Raw genomic sequence first — 22,542 nt, forward strand, 5'->3', positions numbered from 1 at the left:
AAGAAGATAGGCTGACCTTACTGCAACGAGTTAATGACAACAATCTGCAGAGACCCATGCCTGTGGAAAGGCAGGCAAGATCAGATACTAGAAAGTGACACCTAAGGGAACCTGGGTGGCTCAGTTGGTTAAGCAACTGCCTTTGGCTCAGGTCATGATCCTGGAGTCTCAGGATTAAGTTCCACATTGGGCTCCCTGCTCCATGGGGAGTCTGCTTCTCCTGCTGACCTCTCTCTTCTCATGCTCTCTCTATTTCTCTGTCTCTCAAATAAATAAATAAATAAAATCTTAAAAAAAGAGAAAGTGACACCTAATACTGATACAATACGATTAATAAAGGTCATTACAAATAAAAAACAGCATTACCATGAAATGCAAATGACTTGGTTCTGAATGGAGGCAGAGCATGCAACTAAAATTCGCAATCGTTTGTTTATCCAGGGATGAACTGAGTAGCACATTCTAAGGCAAAGACACATGCTCCAGCAGTTCATCAGCAGCTAATACCACATGGAGCTTGGGAATGCTCTTCTGTCATGTGGCTCATGGGCCCATTTCTCTGCATTATCTGCCCCAGGGGGTCTGGATCCAGAATCTGGTAGCCAATGGGCAGTGCTCACTTCTGCTTTCTACGGGTCACATGCAGAAATACACTTTAAGGAAGAAAAGTTTTTTCATCACCATAATTATAATTATAGTTATTAAACAGTGAAGTCTGATTTGCAGTTATTAAACAGAAGTCTGATTGCAGTCTGATTTGCAAAATATAAGGTGGTCATTGAGTTCATCAGAAAGGGAAGAGTTCTTGTTTGTGGACAATTACTATGGCCTAGAGCAGTCTCCCATAGAGGCACATGGTCATAGGGTTGCTATCAGTCAGAGAAAACCTGCCAGTGTTACTGGGGTCTGTCTGTATAAGAACACTGCTGGCTTTTAGCTTCTGGGAGCCATACTCTCATAGCTGTAAAGTGGGGCTGGTGAACCCTTCGCCCTAGGCAGAACTGGTCACTTGCACTCATCCCCTGGTGGGGAAAAGGCCCTGGGCTGTCTCAGCATGCTTCCTGTCCTGGGTGGAAAGTCGGTTTTGAGGTAGGTTTGTTGCCCACCTTGAGTTCATCTTTGCTCTGGAAGTTGTCCAGGAGGTGCTGGTAGTGGGTGTCGCACATCTGGCGGAGCAGCGAGAGAAGGCAGGACACGTACTCACCCTAGGGACCAACCAAAAAACAAAACAAAACAAAACAAAACAAACCACAAAACACTCAGCACAGCTAATCACATGGGCTTTGGTTTCCCCAATCCATAGAGGGCAAGGAGAGAAGGAAGGGTCTGAGATGGCCCCAATGATCATGAAAGGGAAGATGAGAATTCTGGCCCTGGGAATGAGTTTTCTTTTCTTCTAAGGGAGGCCGAAAGGGCTTGGGAGTTTTAATGAGACCTTAGCAGCATGGGGTTAATGGAAAACCTTAACCTGTAACAAAGAAGTACTGCAAAGTAAGACAGATAGTCTGGTTTTTTTTTCCTAGGAAATTTCTGGCTACACAGTCCTTTGTCATTATATGTTACCAGGCCACGATACTGAAGTCTAAAGGGGTTCCTCAGAACAGGGTTCTTGGCATTTTCTGGGCAGAATTGGGGCTCTTCCATTGTGCTGGGTTGGAGCAGCTCTTCTGTGAGGATTTCTTGGGCCCTCCCAGAGCTTACATGTGGTTACTGGACAGGAGGATGGAGACCGGTCAACGTAATTTTCTGGAAAGCAAAGGAGTCAAAACTAATCTTTATGAGAGGGTAAGGTATGGGCTTTAAGATACATAAAAATTTAAGGATTAAAAAATGAGTCATTAAAATTTCTTCAAATTCCAGCTGTGGTAACATGGAAGAAAATCTCGTTTTAAGGACTTCAAAAGACTTTTTACCATCTTATGGCAATTTTTGGCATGGAGCAGCCGGCCAAATGATTTTAAACTCATGGAAATCTGACAATAGTTTTTGTCTCTCAGAGCATTTCTAGACACATAAAATCATTAGGCACATGTATGCAGAACATATACATGTATATGACCTCAGTTTTATGCAGAAAATGGGCACAATAAGCCATAATTTATGTATCTGTTATGAGGATTGGAGGAATGAATGTACATGAGCCTTTTCAGTGGAAAGTCCAGCTCATAAAGATGTGCTCGGTAAATTATGCAGTTATTACCTTCTTCATTACATCTGTGTGATTTAGCATCGCTAAGTGAGTATTAGTCAAGTGCACAGAGCAGGGTTAGGCGCATGGCAAGCACTGTGTGGTTGCTGGAGAGAGGGTCAGGTTACCAGGACCTAGGAGGGTATGCACGTCTTCACCTGCAGCGAGAGTGCCCTCAGTAGGCACCCCCAAGGGAACAAACATTCCTTCTAAGCCCATGCCTCAGAACACATGCCTGTTCTCTGCTCTCCCTGCTCCCCCTAGCTTGATGGAGCTTGGCTTGCTCCCACAGAGGATTTACTTCAAAGAAATCACTGCAGCCTCCCATCTGCCAACTGGAAGATTCCATGCAATCTGCTTACTGAGTTCTAGCATCCGGGTTAGCAAGTCCACTCCGGGTAGAGTGGCGGCTGTCTCTCTGCCCCTCCTGAGAGGCTTCCCCGGGCTGTTTCTCTTCTAATTGTCCAGTAATGCCAGTGCAAGTCTACCTCGCCACAGTTTTCCTGATGCTAGACATTTGGAGATAAACACTGTGGACAAAAACACCTAATCTGTAGACCCCATCAAATGCTAAGAAAATTATTCTGTTGGGCAGCACATCATTTAGGAGAGCCTGCTCCTCGAAGGAAAAGTCCATTTTTTCACCTTCAATCTCTTACTATGTCTCTGCTTCATTCGACATAATGGAAAGTGAATTGGCATAAAGGCAGTGGCCAAGAGAGACAGTGTGCAGGAAAAGAGGAGACAAAGCATTCCCTGCAGCTGCCCTAGGGGAGACTTCAGGGACTAGGAATCTAGAGCTTTCTGAGTGGCCATGAGAACCAGGTGGGAGAGGGGAAGGGGGCAGCATGCCGACAACCGTGCAGGAAGGCTGGTGGAGATGAGGGAGGTGCGATGAGGGGGTGGGGGTTGGTGTGGAGGAGCCCCAGGTTAGACAAGAAAGCAAGAAAACCTGAATGTTAGTTACTAACAGTGATCTCGGCTGTGCACTGCGGGCACCGCTGCCCTCTTACCGCCTCCTGAGCATGCGATTTGCTCATGATGGTGAGCAGAGTCTGCAAGAGCACATCCAAGAGGCTCTCCACCATCATTTCTACCTCCTCCATGACATCTGCCTCCTAGATCGAGCAGCAAGAGAGCACACCGTTAGCACCAGGCCAGGCTCACGCCCCTGGCAGCACTTACTAAGCCAGCGGCGTCAGGAGTGGTCTTCTCACTGGCTTCTTAACACTGAGCTCCGGTCTCACTGGCATGCAGTGTCAGGGAACCTGAGACAAGGGCTCTGAGGGGAAGGGGGTACAGACCTGCCTCAGTTGTCCTGGTATGTGGTGGCTGGGGGCCTTCGCCTAACCCAGCACCACCTAACACCCATGGTTCTAACCTCAGGTAGATTCAATACAATGTACAGGGCAGAAGCGAGGGTCCTGAGTTACATGTTTTCTTTGGTTTCCCTAGAAAATTCAGGAGAAAGCACAACGCTGCTGATGAACACTCTGAGAAAATGGGAAAGTATTCACGCCACAGGGTGTGGTGGTAGCACGTTCACTATCGCTGAGGCACAATGGCTAATGCTCAAACCAGTATCTCAGTCTTTAAGAGGATGGTTCTCTCCTCAGGGCTTTCTCCTTAGGTGAGGTCAAGCTTTGCTGGCCCAGCTGCTGCTCAGCATGGCTGCGTCTCACTTCCAGCTCCTCAAGCATTCTTGCCTGCGGTCCCTGGTCCACCTGCAGGACTCTGGTCTCAAACGTCTATCTGGGGCAGCCTCACAAAGACAACAGGGTCTACCTCCTCACTCAGCTCTGTTTTCAGCCACCACACTGTGAATCTAGGAAGTCTGTGCTATCCTTTTACAGACCTCTCACCCTGAATCTCCAATCTTGTAGCCTGATTTATCTCACAGAGAGTCCCATTACCCCTTCTCTAGCCTCTTTATATTATTATTGTCCATCTGTCCATCCATCCACCAATTCGTTACTCATTAAGCATTTGCCATGTGCCAGTCGCTGTTTGTGAAGCTGAGTATACAGAGGTGAACAAGAAAGATAGTATCTCTACTCTACTCTACTCTCATGGAGCTTAAGTTCCACCCCCAACCCATACATTCAAGGTCATCATACTGCGCCCCATTCCACAAGAAAAATCTGAGCAGCTCCTGGGGCCAAAGTCCTCCTTTTTATCTGCTGAAGTGATTGTAACACTCTTACCTAGGATGTCTCTCTGACTAGTTGTAAGCAACTAATTGCACCCAACTCTCTAGCTCCACAAAAACAATCAGACCTTCAGGTTTTTAATCTGTTTCCATTCTTCTCCTTTCCTTCATTTACCTCTTCAATTTCTCTCCTTCCTTTAGTAATAAGCCTCCCACCGCAAGTCTGACCTTGGGTTCCTAATAGACCTTATGTGTTTAGTGTTGCCTCTCTGAGGCCTGGTGGGAAGGAGAGCTGCCAAGACTTGCCTGGAGCCAAGAGAAAACAATAGGGCCACTACAACCGCCACAAGCACTCTGCCAACTGAGGCCCCTGTTGCCAGATGGTACTTTAAGTCTGGACACCAGAGCACCCTATTGGGTCCCTACATCCTGCTCAAACCAACCACATTTTTTTTTCCAGGACCTCTCCTGCTCTACATAGATAGCCTAACCTCATACATACTTATCACCTGGCTACTGGCCTTCATTTTAAATGTGGCTGAAATTTTATTCTCCAGAAATTTGATCTCAATTTAATAAGATATTGTAATAAAAAACTCATTCTTGTTCTTGATATCTTTCTTTACACTTTCCTATAGTTTATATATTTTCCCTAATATGCATTTCTTCTATTATATAAAATAAATATCATTAAAATAAATTCCTACCCTTATTCACGCCAGTTACGTGTCTTTCCTTCCTCCCCACTCCCCGCCCTCCACCGCCAACAGATCCCTTTTTAAAAGAAAAAGTAAAGAGGAAAGAAAGTAGGCAAAAGCATTACTAGTTGAAACCTCATCTTTAAAGTATGATTCTCCCATCCTATGAGGCTCAGAGCTCTTGTGGGCAACAATTATCTCTCGTACATCCTGACCTCATCTGGCATGGTATAGGAATGCCATATGGGTGGAATCACGCTGCCAGGGAGCTGACAGAAAAGTCTGAATGAGCAAGCTGCCTCTCAGCCTGGGCCTGCCTCCCTGTGCTCGTGCCTGAGTATCCTCAGAACACTCCCAAGAACACAGGATTAATACCTTTTGATAGAAATAGAACATGGCACAGGATTGGGCTTTCTGGTGTTAGAGATAAGTACAATTCTAGATGGATTTATGGGAGCACAACTTTTTAAAATAGCAAAACTGTGTTGTGTGGAGAAGCCTGCTGGGCATACATAGGCCTCCATTCACTTGGGCACCTTCCTGTCACTGATGAAAGCTTCTGTGACTGAGAAATGTACGAAGTGATCTTTGTTGGCCTGCCTCTGGCTAAAGCAATACAAGACGGGCAGAGCTGAGGCGGGTTGAAGCGGGCGTGGGACCACTACCAGAGAGCTGGTCTTGACGATGGAGAAGATGCTGCCAAGAATCCCTGAGCAGATGAGCAGCTCTTTCTGCTGCCTCAGGTGAAGGTGAATATGATGGAGAACCACAGGAAGCAGGATGCGGCGGGACTCTGAGGGAGAAAACACAAAGGTGAAGAAGCCCTTCAGAGGAGTACGAGCTACCTCCGGAAGCCAGTGGCACTGTGGGACTTCCCTGGTCTCAAAGCAAGAGGGGCTGAACCCGGTGCCAAACCTGATGCCTAGCTGGAGGTCACTTCCTTCCCTTATGGGGGCCTAAAAGCCCACTTCCTAGACATTATAAGACATCCCACAGCATTATCCTTCCATCTCTCTTTCCTTCTTTCTTATTTTAAGCCTAGTATCTATGGCATTTTGTGCAGGATGAGCTTCAGGGGATTACTTCCAAATGAAATGTCTTTAATGACTAGATTCCAAATTAAAAGCATAGCTTCCAGTGCAAATCCCATTTAAATGACACACCTAGTTCTATGAACTACTCTGACTGAACCTGTAGACTTGATGTGGATTATAACTGGCCACTCTTTATGATGCTCTGGCCAGGGACCTGGCATGAGCATTTACTTGGTGGCAGCCATCAGGCCTACCTCCTTTTCCCCTCAGGCTTAGGGGGACAGGCTTGGCCTGTCCACAGCAGTGAAGGCAACACAGCAGGACTTTGTCTTGTCACAAACCTTTGATAAGCAGCTAATCCTTCTTGCCAATCCCAACTTTTCTCCTCAATGTTACCTGAACAACATTTTCATCAGGAGATGACTTTGTTTAGAACTCGGTCAGGAAGGCTGAATCCGGGTTCAAATTCCTTAATTAACTCACCTGAAGGGCCCATAGGTAGGTTGATTCCTCCTATGGGCTTGCTTTTCCCCATCTGTACCATGAGATGCTAATGGTCTTTTCTGCATTTCCTTCACAGGTGTGATAAGACAAAGTGAACTACAGGTGTGAACATGTTTTTGGTGCTCTGTGCTCCTATGTGGTCAGTGACTGTGTGACTCTGCAGGTACCCTCCTACCTGGCTAGCATGATGTAGTCAGATTACCAGTAGCACAAACAAGCCAGGGCACTTTGGATTTATTTGACCATAGTCAAGTGTTCCAGATGAAATTCAGAAGGAAATATATTTTTTTTCAGCCAAAGACAAATTACATGACTTATAGGAGATTTGGGGGCTGTCTTGTCAAATATCTAGAATGTATTTAAAGAAAATGGAATGACAGCTGTTCTATGCTTGGACAGAAGAGAAGTTCATAATACAATCGGCAGACCAAAATACCAACAGAGCAGTATTTATAATGTAAATATATAAAATAACTACTGCAGAGAAAATAGTAGTTTGTTACTGGAACCTGATAAAGAAAAGATAAGACTGATGCATTCTGAGAATGTAAGTGTTGCTTAAAAGAAACTGTTGGTAAAAAAATCTCGCTTCAAGGGAGCTGCTGCAACTCAAGCATTCAATGAAGCAGAGATACAAATGAAAATCGGGTGGAGGCTTGTCTTCTCAAAACCCAGCTACATAGCTCCACTGCCACATAAAGTTTAAGAACAGTTTTTCTGGGGCGCCTGGGTGGCTCAGTGGGTTAAGCCTCTGCCTTCAGCTCAGGTCACGATCTGACCTGGGATCAAGTTCCCCATCGGGCTCTCTGCTTGGCGGGGATCCTGCTTCCCCCTCTCTGCCTGCCTCTCCCTACTTGTGATCTCTCTCTCTGTCAAATAAATAAATAAAATCTTTAAAAAAAGATTAAAAGAAAAACAGTTTTTCTTAAGTGATTATGGGAAGCAGCAGGTACATACAAAAACATTGGAAATAAAGAGTGTCAATGAGGGAAGTCGGCTGTCCCCCTCCCCATATATTTGAAAGCATCTTCTTTGAGCAGTGCACAAAGCCTGCACATTTGCAGTGGCCTCAGTGCCAATGCATCCAAACCTGGGATAAAATTCTCCAGCCCAGGAACTGGTGAAGAGAGAAGTGTTTACTATAAAGACTTACCGGTAGAGAAAAGCTGACTTTCTTGGTGGCGGCTTTGCCATGAATCATAACCTACACTGGTAGAGTTAAGTTAAAGGGGACATTTATTCAGCATTCCAATTGTGTGTAGTACTTGGTTGAGAGATCATTGTTCTTATACTTTAAATGTCGAACAAAAAATTTTACTACCCAAAATTCTAATTATAAAAATTCTAATAATTGTTTTGTTAGCATTTCAGATTTATTTCTGCGACCTAGAAATTTATTCTATGATTATGACATTCCATTGAAAGGATACGGCTCATACTGATCTTAACATTTGGCCCTTGAGTATCTGGCACCCCTGCCAGGCTGATCATGCTGAATATGGTTTCAGGTATGAATACAGAGTTCTTCCAGAAAGGTGGTTTGGGCTGCTCATTATTTGCTAGGCTGTCCTGACCTCTTGGGGAGTGGAGGGCTCATGGTCCATCTCTTAACTGATGCTTAGAGGCTCTTTCAAAGATAGGCAAGGAGTCTATCTGACTGGTGTGACAAGGAACAAAGTAAACACAGTGGGTTCTCAGGGCCCTCTTTCAGGGTCTCTCTTACTTCCTTGACTTATACTTATCGTCTTGGGCTACACCCTTCTCTCGTGTTCCTTCTCCTTTCCCTCTGCTTTCCCATCTTGCGGGGGGTGTGGCAGGCCCTGCTCTTGGCTGCTGGTTAGACTTGTGGGCCTGCAAGTTGCTCTGCAGGCCACCGCACGGGCATGGCCCAGGCTGTGGGTTCCTAGGGATGAATCATGAGTGAGGCAGTAGGCCTCCATCTTGGATGCATTATCTAACATAGTTGCCCAAACCCTCTGCATTTTTAGGGCCACAGGCTTCTTGCCTGAGCACTGTTAAATGGATCCTTTGATTACCACTTGATAATTACCCCAGAAAAGAAGAAAGGTGAGTCTGACTCTCATCCCAACTTGATTTACCTGAGAAAGAAAACAGGCGGCTATCCACAGTCCTGGCGATCGACTGGAGCTTCACCACATCCATTGACTGCCCAATGTGCACTGTACTGGGCATGCTCCCCAGAGTCCCTCTTACAAACTCTGCCACCTCCTGCACGGTGAACATTTGCAGCAGCTCGTCAAAGATAGTTGGGAAGGAATTAAGGAGTGCAGCCTGCAGAAGCAAGTGAGCCCGTGGTTAGGGTGCAGTTAGGTGTCTATCTCACATGCTCAGACAATCATGAGGAGTCAAGAGGCTGAATAGTCACTGCAGCACCCCGGCCTCATAGGGGTTCCTCCTGGGCCTTTGACTCCACGCATCACTGTTGCACTCCTGGGGCATGGAACAGAGTAGCAAAAAGGAAACTAAAACAAGAATATTTGCTGGGGCCCAGGCCGCTTGAAGCTTTCATAACTTGCCAATATATTTGCTGGCAAGAGAAGGGAATAAAAAAAAAAAAAAGAAATCAGCTCAATATGGCTTAATAGCCGTAGCTGTTTTGCTCATAAAATGGATTTAGATTTTTTGTCTGTCTCTATGATCAAACTCTCAACATTCTAATTTTGGTTTCAAATTCAAGCCAGGGACTGCTCGAATCAAATATAGCGGAGAGAACTGAGCACCACCAAGCAGCATGGGCTGAGCTCTGCAGCCAGCAATCAAGCTCTGAGAACGGGACCATTTTCCCAAGATAGAGACATTTATTTGAAACCATGAAATCTGAAGACTTTGTAAATTGTGTCCTTCTGTGATGCTTGGCAGTGTCAAGTGTAAATCCACAAGGATGGAGAAGGTGTGGGTTTAGTCAGCTAGGGGCTCTCGAGAACCGGTGGTTACATTGGCAGAGAATTCAGCAACTGGTGGAAGTGTGTGCTTGGAGACTTCTCTTCATGGATCTCAGCTCTGGTAGACCCATGAAGTGGTTTCTTCAGGACAATCTTATAATAGTTCCAGAGCCTTTCAGAGATGGGGTAGTATAGGAGAAAGAGAATGGGCTGTGGAATTAGACAAACATGAGTACACCTCTCAGCTTTACTACTTGTCTGTCATATAACCTTCAGCGAGTTACTGCCTAATACTCTGTTTTCTCATCTATAAAATGAGGATGATGTTATCACTTGTCTCCTGGTATCGGTATGAAAAAAATTAGATGCATGAAGTTTATTTCCAGCAGAGTGGCCAGCACATCATTGGTCTTCGAGAAATACTGGTCCTCCTTTTCTCGGGTCTACCTGGTAGCAACATGAAGGCGGCTTTCCTCCCTCTCGGTCCTCTTACACAATTAACCCAGAATTCACACAGGGGAATGGAGTGTCACTGTGGGACAAGAAGGTGAGAGTGCATTCCTCCCATGTGGCATGTAGTGAAAAGGGGATGGGGGAAGTGTGGACTATCTTCCTCGACTGCTTCATTAGGCAGTAGACACTGGCTTAGAGCGAGTAAAAATTTATGCCATGGGGAAACAGATCTGTTATCATACTGCAGTCTGTGTTCAGGCCGGGCCCAGGGACAGAACTTAGATGAATTCTGTCTACAGATTTATAACTCCCTGGAATATCAAAGAGATTTTTTTGGTGCAGAAATTAGAACAGCAAAAGAACATATTACCATAAGCAGTTAGATATAAAAGACAAAGGGGAAAAAGCAGGTCTTTCATAATACACCACAAACAGTAAATATTCTCGTAAATGTTGAGATTTCCTACACTTATGCACCAGGACAGAAGGACAACTGCATCTGAACATCTCCTAGTGATCAGAAGCAAAGACATAAAATCTGACTGAACCATGGACTTGCTGAGAGATCTGAAAATCGTGAAACATGAGCCTGACGCCAAAGAAGCAGGTCTGCTCCTGACTAGATCTGAGCTCTCCTGATGTGACAGGAACATGCCACTGAGTACAAGGCATTGCCAAGTTCTCAGAAAGCATATCTGCCTTGTTCTGCTAGCTACCTCCGAGCCCCTTCATCTCTGTATACTGAGGGGAAGAGTAGGTGTCCTGGGCCTTTGTTGGCAGGAACAGATGGACAGGAGGAGAGATGGGAGGAGGAAGATGTGCTGTGTGGGGTACTTCAGAAGGGAGACCGGAATGACCCTTTTTAAAAATAGAGACACTTGGAAACCTTGAGGAATTCCCTCTTTTACAAAGTCTAGCTCACAGTTGTTCACCTGTTCTCTGGACCAAGGGGCTTAAAGCCAGTTGGCATCAAGGGCATCACAGGGTCATGTGGAAAAGAAAAAAGTGGAATATTCTAATTTTAAAGGAGATATTTAAACACACATTTGTACTCATGACAGTCCTGGCAGCAACTGAATAATGGATGGGAGAGTGATATTTTGCGTAATAACTGGCTTCAAAAAAAATCAAAGAAATACATCTATTAGAGAAAATTCTGACATTTATGTATAAGAGAGAATAACTCCCTTGTGATTGTGGTAATAAACAATATCCTTGATCCCTTCTAGGGTAAGGCTATCTGGAAAAGGTAACAGATTAACTGACTGGACATTTTTAATATAAAGAAACAAATTTTCTTCCCACATTGATTTTTCTAATAGAACCTGATCTTAATTATTAACCAAAGTTTTCTAGTTGTTTCTGCCCATTTTATTCTTAACTTCTGGAATGGATAAGTATTCATCTAAGGCTTATTTTTTAAGTTTTTTAAAAATTAACACAGTAACTAGGAAACAAAATTCTCTATACATTCTGAATATCCCCTTTAAATAAGATGCTTATAAATGACAAATAGTAAGGTTTAGCTAAATAAATTTGGCCTAAAGAGGGCTTCTGAGAATAAAGTTGTGCTTCTTCACCATAAAGCCACTGGGCTGTTTTATATTTGGCAGTTGGGGCATAGCTGGCTTTGAAGTAAAAGTAGCATTGTGTTCCATTAGTTATTTCCTTGCAAATCACCCCTCACCCAGCGCACAGGAGTTTGGCAGGGCTTCTTCAACTCCAGAAGCCAGAGGACAAAGAAACCACCTGCTAAGGCAGACAAGAATCCAGCAGCAAAACTTCCCTGCAGCTCACAGACCTGAGTGAAAAGGAGTGTTTCTGAGTTTCTGCTGTCCAGACTGAGCACAAACCGGATGGACTGGAAAAGTTCTTGGATGCTGGACCGGAACTGTTCCTCTTCCATCCCACAGGTGGCTCGGGAATACAGGATCCTGGATTGCACAATAAACTTGAAAAGGTACTCCAAGGCCTGGAGGTGTGGGAGCAAAAGGGATAGAGAGGTGTTGAAGATGGTGAACAACTCACATAGCAGGGAATAAAGGGCTATGTAACCGTAAATTCTACCAAAATCAGGTGATGGGCAAATTTCAACCGTGAAGACAAGCACTTTTCTTTTTTTTTTTAAGTTTTTCTCAAAAGTCCAAATGGTCACTGAGCAGCAGCTGTCTTCTTACTGAGACAATCACCTAATTAATTCACCACTGTTTTTGTGATTCTGGAAATGAGGAACCATAGACTGTTATGGGAGTAGCTGAATTCAAGAATATACAGGATCAAAAGAAAATTTAATATCTTTGCATTTGTTTTTTCAAGTCTGGAAATAAGAGGTTTCAAAAGCAATGATGTAGCTTCTTTTACATTTGTTCCATGAAGGGAAAGTCCTTAAGGAATCTTCTGCACCTTTGAGATACAGCTAGGCCCTGACATGGTGCCAGCCTTCTCGCTGGGGTCAAGTCTGGACAGAACTTGCCCCAGACAGCACAGCGCGGGGACCTGACACATTCACTCTTCATCCTCTTCAATACATGGCACCTTCCATACATAATTTTTGATGAATGTAGCAGATCAAGCTCCCATAACATGTTTTAGGAGCAAAATCTAATTCTGAGGAGTTCCTGCCGCTTGACCCATGCTTACGAGCACAGTAATTATCTTTTAAAAGAACAGACTGAAAATCCAAGCCTATGCTTTCCAATCAAAGAAATGCCACAGATTTCCCAGACACTGGAAAGGCAGAGACACTAGGAAGAAACTTATCCAAGGATGAAACAAATGGAGTTCAGCTACTTGAAATTTATAATAGGAAATAATTCTCAAGCTACCTTTCATGACATATGCATGAATCAGAAGGTTTGTTTTGTGGCCCATATAGAATTCATTTGGCATTGTAGAATGGCTAGGTCGGAAAAATGCATCTTTCAAGGTTTGTACCAGTAGAAAAAAATCACAGTGTGTGCCTTCATCAGCATAAATGTTATAGCCTCTGTTCTAATAGCCTTTTAATGCCTGGTCTGAAATCTGCACTACGTACCTAATTTTAAAAAGGAAAATGTTTTCCTCATGACCAGTTTTTTTTTTCAGTTTGATACAGCTAACAGAAGAGATGTACTGAATGGCTTGAAACATCTACTACTTTCATAGTGAAAGGCAGAAGCAGACAGCAAAATTGCTTGCACGTCCTGGTCATGAGTGGTGGAGCCTATGAAATTTGTTCAAAATTCAAGGGTCCTGCCAACACTGTGCAGAGACAATGAAAAACATAACTGTGGGTGAAGCATCTGCTCTGTCCAGTTCTACTTAAGTTCATAAACTTGAAAGGCAAAGAGATCCTACAAGTTATTACAACCTTTCTATCACTAAGAAGATCCATTGTGCCTGCTCTTTCCTCTTCATGGTTCCTTGGGGGGACCTGAGGTAGCGAAAAGTGTGCTATCTTTTTAAGATACCTTGCCAAATACCATCCTCAAACCCACCAAAGATACCTTCTACAGGCCATTCACAAGGGAACAAATAAAATAACCAAGTAAGAAAACAAAGGACTCTTTATTTTCATCTTCCTTAGTGGTCAAACTTTCTTCGAAAGGCCATGACTTTGAAAGTGAAAGGAAGAGATGGGATATAGGTGGCAAGATGTATCGAATTAAGAGTAATAAAGAAGAAGGGGGGTTTCCTGGTCCACACCTTATCACACCAGAATGAGAGCTGCCAAGCCAGGACCTTGTGTATCCTGTGAAGGATGAAAAGAGGATTGGATAGTGACTTACTGGTTTAGTCAAGAGGACTTATCAAATAAAATTTGACAAAGATGGGGAAATGACCTGACAAAACCTTAGTACTGTATGCATTATTATGAGATATCAAGCAAATAAGCCTGAAATGATGAGAATAAGTATAAGAGTACCTCAGAAAAGTGCTCCCTCAAAGGGACCTCTTGCTTCTCTCCACCCAAACCTGATCTTCCTGAAGTACATCTCCCAAAGTAACCAACCCAGCTGATCTAGCCACAGCCTCAGAGCCTCAGTTCTTCCTTTCTGTCACCTCCCATCCAATTCAACAGTTGAAATCCCCTGCTTTGGTCACATCAGCCACTATTTTGGTTGCTTGAAAACTCAAGCTTCCTAGAACTTCTTCTTCTTCTTCTTCTTCTTTTTTTAAGAGAGGAAGAGAGAGGGAGGGGAAGGGCGGATGGAGAGAGAATCTTAAGCAGGTTCGATGCCTATTGCAGAGCCTGATGTGGGACTCAATCTCACAACCCTGAGGTCATGACCTGAGCTGAAATCAAGAGTTGGAAGTTTAACTGGCTGAGCCACCCGGGCACCCCTCCCCCTGCCATGAGGCTTTTAAACATGCTGTTTCCTCTGTCTGGAGTACTTATCCCTCAGCTCTGAACATTAATTTCAGCCCAAAGGTCACCTCATCAGAGAGGTTTTCCCTAAAATCTTGATCTGAAGTAAAACTTCCTCTCCAGCCAGTCTAGCCTATGATCCTGTTGATTCCCTTCATAGTATTCATCAAAGTTTTTTTTTTTCACTGACTTTGTATATTTATTCATGTTATATGTTTGCCTGTCTTTCCAAAGAACTTGTATGGAAGTGTTATAAAGGCCTAGCCTTTTCTGCTTGGGCCCCTGCTGAGTCCCCAGTGGCTCCTACAGTGTTGGACCCATGGCAGCTATGAAGCAACATCAAGTGACTGACTGAATGAATGATTCTTAGGAGAAAACAACTTCTTCTGTGATGGCTTCTCCAGTATCCTGAGCAATTAATTTTGAGACTCAAAGAGAACCCTTTGAATTTAACTCATCTTTTATCCTCTCAAATATCATATGAGACACCTAACAGGTACTGGGTTAAGAGACGAACAGGACCTAGGCCCTGCCCTCACATCACACTCAGAATCCTGCTCTACACCTGTGCTCCTGCATGCTTCACTGGGGAAGTTTTCTTCAAGAGGAGAGGCCTGTCTTACTCGACTCGTCTTTGTATCCTAGCACCCACAATAGATGCTGACTGCTTTGTCGATATGTATTATATGAAGGAGCACAGAAATAACAGTTGTGGGCTTTGGTTTTTACAGAATGTACATGGAAGAATCAGGGGAACACAATCTTATGATTTGATTTTGCCTTCAGTCTGATGACACTTGGGGAAACACCTGTCTCACCTGTTACCCTGTGGACAAGAACAGCAAAAGCACAGGCCCAGTAGATGATGGGTGATCCCAGTAGCAGATGATGTGAAATTAAAAGGGGACAGAGAAAAAGCAGAACAACTTTGTTGCCATTCTTCTTTTATTGCTAACTGGAAAGGGTGGGAAAGACATGCTCAAGAACAATTAAAAAAAAAAAGTAACTCAAGAACACGAAATTGTAGGGGTGGAAAGGGAGAAAGCTTGGACTTGTGAGTTCCCAGAGGATATGGCAGCTTTCTTTAAATAGCTATCTGGAGAACTGTCGAGCAAAAGAGGGATCAACACTCTCATAGATGATTCTCTATGATAGAAGCAGTACCATGAAAAGAAGTTACCAGAAGTGAAGTTAACTCACAATAAGGATGGTTCCCCGAAAACTGGAGCTGCCTAGAAATGCAAAAGGCTGCCTTATTGTGGAACCTGTCCATGCAGGGGTGCTGCCATGGAGGACCCTGGGTTCCTCCAAAGGTCAAGGTTTTAAGATTATCTTCTTCTCAATATATCCATATATAGTGCATTTACACTCAGCTCTTTCCACTTAAAACAGTTCTAAAAGAACACAATGTGTAGTAACCACTGAACAAGGGAAAGTGTTGGAAGATCTTAATTCTTTTTAAAAATTAATTAATTAATTAATTATTTAAAAATTTCTTTTCAGCGTAACAGTATTCATTGTTTTTGCACCACACCCAGTGCTCCATGCAATGCGTGCCCTCCTTAATACCCACCACCTGGCTCCCCCAACCTCCCACCCCCCACCCTTTCAAAACCCTCAGGTTGTTTTTCAGAGTCCATAGTCTCTCATGGTTCACCTCCCCTTCCAATTTCCCTCAACTCCCTTCTCCTCTCCATCTCCCCATGTCCTCCACGTTATTTCTTATGCTCTGCAAATAAGTGAAACCATATGATAATTGACTCTCTCTGCTTGACTTATTTAATTCTAATCACTGCTGTCACCAACACTAGTTTAGAAGGAGATATGATGCTTTGGCCACTGGAAGCAGAGATGGATGCTGTTGGCAACAACCAGACAGGAAGGACGGCCAGGAGCTCCATGCTCACCATCCATCCTTCTGGCCTTAAGATAACATTATTAGGCATAACGATCTTCTGGGGCAAAATCAAGGTGAGGAACAGGGACTCACGTGGTCCCAGGTGTTCCTAAAAGCAGGCCAGTGTCCTAGGATGTCTACACTTGTCTTGCATGCTATAAACCATTGCCATTACTGACAAACAGCTGCAGGGTGGGCCCTTTGTGTACAGTGAGCTCAGTACATTACCCGCATGGCTTCTTGAATGTGGTCCTGTCGAATCAGTTCTGCTGAGCAGTCCATGTACCACTTCAAACAGCGGATGAGCTCCCTGGGAAAGAGAACAGTTCCAGAAACCCCCACTTTAATTCAAAAGAAATGCCGCTTGAAATTTCTGCAGCCCAGAATTAGCCACACAGGAATAATATGCTGCTGATGAGTCAGAACGGAGTGATGGGTCCATTACAGCTGTGGGATCTCCAGTTCATCTGAGATCAGACAACATACCTCACTCAGACAACATACCTCAGCCACAGAGTTGCTGCATTTTAATGAGCAATTATAATCATTCTTTCTCACTCTCCCTGACACACATTTCTTCTTTAATTATAAGAAAGTTTCCCCAAAGTCCTGGACTTTGCATGCATAATTGTTTTGTCTAAACTTGCTGCATCTCCAGAATAGACCACAGTAATTAGTAAATAGTAGACAGAGATAAAGGTATATAGTCTAGTGTGCCCCTCCTTGCTTCACCTTTATCTCATATACTTTATTTCCTCAGGACCAAGAAACCCGAGTGAAGGGAGATGATAAATCAGAAGGCCTGTTCCTCATGTGGCAATAGGGCACATAAGTCAAGTACAGGTCTTGGTCAGACAGCAGGGTTTATATCTGGGGCCTACAAATTTCTAGCTCTGCGTCCTTGGGCAAGTAATTTGATGCCTCCGTGCCATTTTCTTCATTTAAGATGCAGAGAAAACAACAGTACACTTCAAAGTTATTGTGACTACTAATGAGATGATGACATGCTTAAACCACAGCATGGTGCCTCCTCCGTGGAGTTATATCAAAGTGCCAGAGTTTCAGGGACTCCACAGCTTCATCACCCTTGGGTTTTACTTGTATTTCCAAAAACTGTGCTAATTCCACAGAAGAAAGTGATGACTTTTTAAAATTTCTTGAACAGTTTCAGATAACCTTGGTTTTCCATATTAACTATTTATATCTTTTATCAACTTTTTATTTCTTTGATATTTATTTGTGGGTACTATATTTACCTATTCACATGTTTCTCACGGAAAAAGCAAGCCTAACTTTTAGTAGCTTTGCCGGTATTTCTTACAAGGAAAAGTATGACACCTGTGTAGTAAACTATGGTTTAAAATGAGAGCTCAAAGACCACAGCTAAGACCACATTCAACCATGAAAGATTAGGAATAAGGCTTGCTTTTGCCACTTCTAGTCAACATAGTACTGGAAGAACAGTTAGGCAAGAAAAAGCAATAAAAGGCATTCAAACTGGAAAGGGAGAAACAAAATTATCTTCGTTTATAGCTGACATGGTCTTACATGTAGAAAAAACTGAAGATTCCACAAAAAAAAACCTTTTAGAACCAATAAATGCAAAATTTATCCAGCAAAATTGCAGGATATAAAATTAAGACACAAAAGTTATTTGCATTTCCATATACTTACAATGAGCACTTCAAAAAGGAAATCAAGGAAAAAAAATCCATTTGTAGTAGCATCAAAAAAGAATAAAATATTTAGGACTAACTTAACCAAAGAGGTGAAAGACTTATAGACTTGTACTTTGAAAACTATAAAACGCTACTGAGAGAAATTAAAGAAGATACTAGTAAGTGGAAAAACACTCATGTTCATTGATTGAAAGACTAAAACTATTAAGATGCCAACACTACCCAAAGTGATCTACAGATTCAATGCAATCTCTTATCAAAATCCCAACAACATTTTTTGCAGAAATAGAAAAATTCATTCTGAAGTTCATATGGAATTTCAAGGGTCCCCCAAATAGCCAAAGCAATCTTGAAAAAGAAAGAAGTTAGAGGACACACACTTCCTGATTTCAGAACTTACTACAAAACTACAATAACCAAAATAGCATGGTACTGGCATAAAGACAGACATACACATCAATAAAATAACAGAGCCCAGAAATAAATCCTCACAGAGATGGTCAAATGATTTTCAACAAGGGTGCCAAGACCATTCAATGGGGATAGGATAATCTTTTCAATAATTATATTAGGAAAACTAGATATCTATGTGCAAAAGAATGAAGCTGGATTCTTACATTACACAATAAACAAAAATTAACTCAAAATGCATCAAAGACATAAGTGTAAGAGTTAAAACTATAAATTAAACTTGTAGACAAAAACGGGGGAAAAGTTCTGACACTGGATTTAGCAATGATTTCTTGGATATGTCATGTCACTGAAAGCACAGGAAACAAAAGAAAAAATAGATATGCTGGACTACATCAAAACTGAAAACTTCTGTACATCAAAAGACACAATCAACGGAAAGAAAGACGATGGGAGAAAATATTTGTAAATTGTGTATCTAACAAGGTGTTAATATCTAGATTATATGAAGAATTCCTACAGCTCAACAAAAAAAAAATGAAACAACCTGTTTAAAAAATGGGCAAACGACCTGAATACATTTTTCTCCAAAGAAGATATACAAATGGTCAATAAATACATGAAGAGATGCTCAGCATCATTAATAATTAGGGAAATGCAAATCAAAACCACAATGAGATACCACTTCACACCAATCAAGGATGATTACTATAAAACCCCTACTCCTCCCAGAAAAACACAACAGAAAATAACAAGTCTTGGCTTGAGGACATGAAGAAACTGGAGCCCTTGAACACTGTTGGTGGGAATGTAAAATGGTGCAGCTGCTGTGGAAAACAGTATGGTGGTTCCTCAAAAAATTAAAAAAAAATAGAACTACCTTATGAACCAGTAACCCCACTTCTGGGTATATGTCAAGAAGAATAGAAAGCAGGGTCTTAGAGAGATTTGTATCTGTATTTGTATCCCCATGTTCATAGCAGCATTATTCACAATGACTAAAAGGTGAGAGCGACCCACATATTCATCGACCAGTAAACAAAACGTGGTATATATGTATAATGGAACATTATTCAGCCTTTAAAAGGAAGGAAATTCTGACACATGCTACAATGTGGATGAACCCTGAAGACATTATGGTAAGTGAACTAAGCCAGACAAAAATAGACAAGTATTACATGATTCAATTGACACAAGGTACGTAGAACAAACACACTCAGAGACAGAAAGTATAACGGTGGTTGCCTAGGGGCAGTGGGAGGGGGAGGGGTGATGGGAGTTAATATTTACTGGATACAGAATTTCAGTTTTGCAAGCTGAAAAAGTTCTGGAGATGAATGGTGGCCATGGCTGTACAACAATGTGAACATACTCAATGCCACTGAGCTCTACACTTAAAAATAGTTATTTTATACTCTGTGTATTTTACCACAATTAGAAAAAAAATTAAGTAAAAAAAAAAGTCAGTTGATTGAATGGTGGTTGTCACTGAGATTTTTTTAAGCTTGTCTTTCTATTCAAACCAAGTCCTAATAATGGTGCCAAATGGAACTTACTTGTATGCCAGGGCTCCAGCAAAGTGTTTCTGGATGTATGTGTCCATTACAGGCCGGAAGTGGAAATACTTGATGTCTCTGAGCAGGTTGATGATGAATACCTGGAGAAGATGGAGGGTACCAGGGTTCACTGGAGGCCCTGGACTTAAAACCTCCAGCAGAAAACAGAACTCTTGTTTCTTTAAGAAATGACAAACTGTCAGTGTTTTCTCTAGTGTTCCCCATGGGCAAAGAATGGAAGATTTCTATTCTGGGTTTATTTCTGTCCTGTCTGCTCTATTCCTATAGGCCCCAGCCTCTGAATTCAGACTTGGGGCTCATCTGTCTGTGCCAGTGTTAATCTGAGTTTTCACAGTAATGCTAGGTGGGGTAATACAGATTAGGAGAAAGCAAAACAATACCCGTGCATGGTGGCATAAATACAAAGGTGTCTCAGAAAACTTGGAAAACGGAAGAAAAAAAAAAAGATTATTCTCTGAGCCAGCTCAGCCTACGAAAGGCTGTGCCCTTCAGAAATGGGGCTGGCTGGCCAGGAGAGCAAGGAAGAAGAAAAGCCAAAGGGGCAAACTATGCACGTGTCATTTTTTTTTTTTTTTTTTTACGTGTCATTTTAACTCCTGCCTCTGCTCCTCATCTGTTAGGTAGACTTACAGTATGAGGTTTCCCTTGAATGTATGGCACTCCTATGGGACAGGGTCTATTAAGCTAAATGCACTGAATGTTCAAGCCACTGTCCATTCTCACTAAGCAGCTGTTGGAGATTCTGGTTCCGAAACAACTGCACACAGGGACAGAGTGTGATGCTCAGACCAGCATGGGTGAGGACTCTCTGCTCTTCCTGGTGGTTATATCCTACTGTGCAGGTAAAAGTACAGGCCACCTAGTTTCCTATATTCATCTCTCAGCATAATGGTGGTGCGTAGGTCTCTATTTCAGGGGCTAGGCAACTCGACTACAGTGATGAAACTGAGTACCAGAACTACAAAGTTGATGCCTGGACCTGACCAGGCTGAATTATTCAAATTTGATGTTGGGATCTCTCTGATAAGTTGGTTGGCTGGTCTTCCTTGGGTCATTCCTCAGCCCCTTTTCTTCTGGAAACATCTGTACCTTGTATTGACTCATCCTAATAAACTGCTTCCCCTGGATTTTGGAAAACATGTGACAGAAATAACTAACAGAAAAGGATGTCAGGAAGGGTGAAACTTACCAAGGACTGAAACACCAACAGGCCATATTTCTCTGTATTATCATCCAAAATCACAAAGAGTGTATCTAAGATGTCTTGCAGAAACTGTAACATAAAAATCAGAGGGCTCATGTCTTAGGACCTTGTACACATGGTCAAACTTCCATACACCAGTGACTTTAATTTCCCAATAAACAATCTCAAAAATCTAAGATCTCAAACCTTATTTAAAAATAATTGAATATTCCACCTCCACCCAACTAAGGGATAACTAGGTGGACTCAGGGTATTTGTGTACAGCCCAAAGGGTCCTGAGAGAGATTTGGAAAAGCTTTTTCTCTTGGGTGAGTGCTAAACTTCTAAGGAAAGAACAGTGACCTAAAAAACACAGGACACCCATGTTGAATTGCAACTTTGAAGTAATGAAAATCTAAGTGGTTCTGATGCCAAATTTATTTTGAGAAAAAGAATTCACTTTCCCAGAACCCCAAAAAGTGCTGTAGTCCCCTTATTCTCTACTGTGGCTTAACTATAAAGGACACTTGAATGAAGATATAGCAGGCTAGGCTCTAGCTACAGAAACCATGTTTTGGTCTAGAAATCAGTATGCTGGGAGAAGAGAGGAAGCTGCTATCAGGGAGGGTAAAAGATCTGGAAGTACCATTTTGTTTTTGTTTTTTGTTTCTAAGATGCTTTCAGATTTATATATATATTTTTCCAATTTATTTATTTTCAGAAAAAGATGCAAAATCTAAGGGAGAAGATGATAAACGCTCATGGATACCAGCAGTCTTTAAAAATCAAATCTAACATTCTGTTGGTCAAAAGGCAACGGAATGATACAAAGTTTACAGTTTATTTCCTAGCAATGTCTGAAGTTGCAGGTGTGGATGGGAGTGTTGATGGGCGGTACTGGTCAAAGGCTGAAGATTATTGGTGCTAGGTGATAGGGTTCTTTCCACTATCTTACTTCTGTGTATGTTTGAAATATTCTAATAAAAAGTAAAAAAAAATTTAATTCTAGCAGATTCTTTTCACACTCTCCTCTGGTGGCTTGAGATAAATTATTGATACCAAAACCAGATATGTTGATAGGATATTTTCTCATCTGGAATACAACTCAGAATGAAAGAGATTACAGATTTTAAAAATACCTTCCTGTTTACTAATTGATATTTTTAAATACATTTAGAAGAAATAAATGCCCTGAGAATAAACTGATCTTCAGTTTCAAAAACTAGTATTAGCAGGGGTGCCTGGGTGGCTCAGTTGGTTCAGGGCTCAACTCTTAATTTCAGCTCAGGTCATAATTTCAGGATCATGGTCTGAGGGTCTCGATCTCAGGGTCCTGAGATTGAGCCCATGTCAGGCTGTGCTGGGCGTGGAGTCTGCTGAAGATTCTCTTTCTCCCTGCCTCCTACCTAAACAAAACAAAGCAAAGCATGGAGCACTGGGTATGGTGCATAAACAATGAATTTTGGAACACTGAAAAAATAAAATTAAATTTAAAAAAAGCAAAGCAAAACAAAACTA

The 22,542-nt window shown here is 42.4% G+C and overlaps 1 protein-coding gene across 6 annotated transcripts in view; it reads right to left on the reverse strand.

Annotated features, from left to right (window-relative positions):
• Positions 1 to 22,542, reverse strand: part of DOCK3 (dedicator of cytokinesis 3) — a 585,500-nt gene that overhangs the window by 68,071 nt on the left and 494,887 nt on the right. For 5 of the 6 annotated variants that reach the window (XM_044253491.1, XM_044253489.1, XM_044253488.1 and 2 more), the window contains 8 exons: positions 21,031 to 21,114; positions 19,821 to 19,921; positions 16,403 to 16,484; positions 11,731 to 11,901; positions 8,673 to 8,865; positions 5,701 to 5,828; positions 3,160 to 3,306; positions 1,107 to 1,205 (listed from right to left, as the gene is read on the reverse strand). In XM_044253491.1, coding sequence (XP_044109426.1) covers positions 1,107 to 1,205; positions 3,160 to 3,306; positions 5,701 to 5,828; positions 8,673 to 8,865; positions 11,731 to 11,901; positions 16,403 to 16,484; positions 19,821 to 19,921; positions 21,031 to 21,114 — 1,005 coding nt within the window. The remainder of the gene's footprint in view (positions 1 to 1,106; positions 1,206 to 3,159; positions 3,307 to 5,700; positions 5,829 to 8,672; positions 8,866 to 11,730; positions 11,902 to 16,402; positions 16,485 to 19,820; positions 19,922 to 21,030; positions 21,115 to 22,542) is intronic. The other variant, XM_044253490.1, reaches the window with a different exon arrangement.

Source organism: Neovison vison, chromosome 6 (genome assembly GCF_020171115.1).
Source record: "Neovison vison isolate M4711 chromosome 6, ASM_NN_V1, whole genome shotgun sequence".
Classification (NCBI taxonomy): Eukaryota; Metazoa; Chordata; class Mammalia; order Carnivora; family Mustelidae; genus Neogale; species Neogale vison.